Raw genomic sequence first — 920 nt, 5'->3', positions numbered from 1 at the left:
AGGGTGGTCCTTTGCAGCGCTGGAGTCACTGGGAGCTGGGCTGTCCCCGCTGCCAGCCCATGCAGCCAGCACCCACCCCTCCTGGGGGTGGGGGGGTCTGTCCCAGGTGTTTTATGGCCACTGGGACCCCAAAGGAGCGTGGGAGGGACACCCCATGTTCTGCCGGATCTGGGAACTGTGTTTCTTTCCCACAGTCCCTGGTCCAGTCCAGGAAAGCAGGAATCACGTCCGCGCTGGCCTCCAGCACATTGAACAACGAGGAGCTGGTAGGTGCTGGGGTTGCCTGGGGTGCAGCGTGCTCATGGTGGGAGGGCTGAGCCCCAGCCAGCACCAGGGCTGGGGGGTCTGTGCCACACCAGCATCCTCCTCTGGCAATGCCAAAGCAGCCGGGATGCTCACGGCCGCACCTGGGGATGGTGGTGTTTGTCCTCTGCCTTGCTTGTCCCCACCCAGCGGTGACACTGCAGGTGGCCCAGCACCCGTGGATGGGGTCTCCGCACCCGGCTGCGTGGCTCAGCTGCAATACGTTGTCTGAACTTTTCTCCACCGCTCTCTCTCTTCTGTCCTCGCCCAGAAAAACCATGTTTACAAGAAGACCCTGCAAGCCTTAGTGTACCCCATCTCCTGCACAACGCCCCATAACTTCGAGGTGTGGACGGCCACCACCCCCACCTACTGCTACGAGTGCGAGGGGCTGCTCTGGGGCATCGCCCGGCAGGGCATGCGCTGTGCCGAGTGCGGCGTCAAGTGTCACGAGAAGTGCCAGGACCTGCTCAACGCTGACTGCCTGCAGAGTAAGGAGCCCTTGCCTGCAGCTTCATCCCTTCTCCCTTACGTGGAGCTCTTGGAACGGGTCCAGAGGAGGCCCTGAAGATGATCAGAGGCTGGGGGACCTCTCCTATGGAGGAAGGGTGAGGGGA

At 62.6% G+C, this 920-nt stretch overlaps 1 protein-coding gene across 1 annotated transcript in view; it reads left to right on the top strand.

Moving 5' to 3' along the window:
- Nucleotides 1-194: 194 nt before the first annotated feature.
- UNC13A (unc-13 homolog A (C. elegans)) overlaps nucleotides 195-920 on the top strand; it is a gene marked incomplete at both ends in the record, with an annotated part of 10,012 nt that continues 9,286 nt past the window's right edge. The window contains 2 exons of the mRNA XM_010072719.1: nucleotides 195-266; nucleotides 575-794. Coding sequence (XP_010071021.1) covers nucleotides 195-266; nucleotides 575-794 — 292 coding nt within the window. The remainder of the gene's footprint in view (nucleotides 267-574; nucleotides 795-920) is intronic.

This window comes from Pterocles gutturalis, unplaced genomic scaffold, assembly GCF_000699245.1.
Source record: "Pterocles gutturalis isolate BGI_N339 unplaced genomic scaffold, ASM69924v1 scaffold26222, whole genome shotgun sequence".
Taxonomy (NCBI): Eukaryota; Metazoa; Chordata; class Aves; order Pterocliformes; family Pteroclidae; genus Pterocles; species Pterocles gutturalis.
This window is presented reverse-complemented; position numbering and strand designations above follow the sequence as displayed.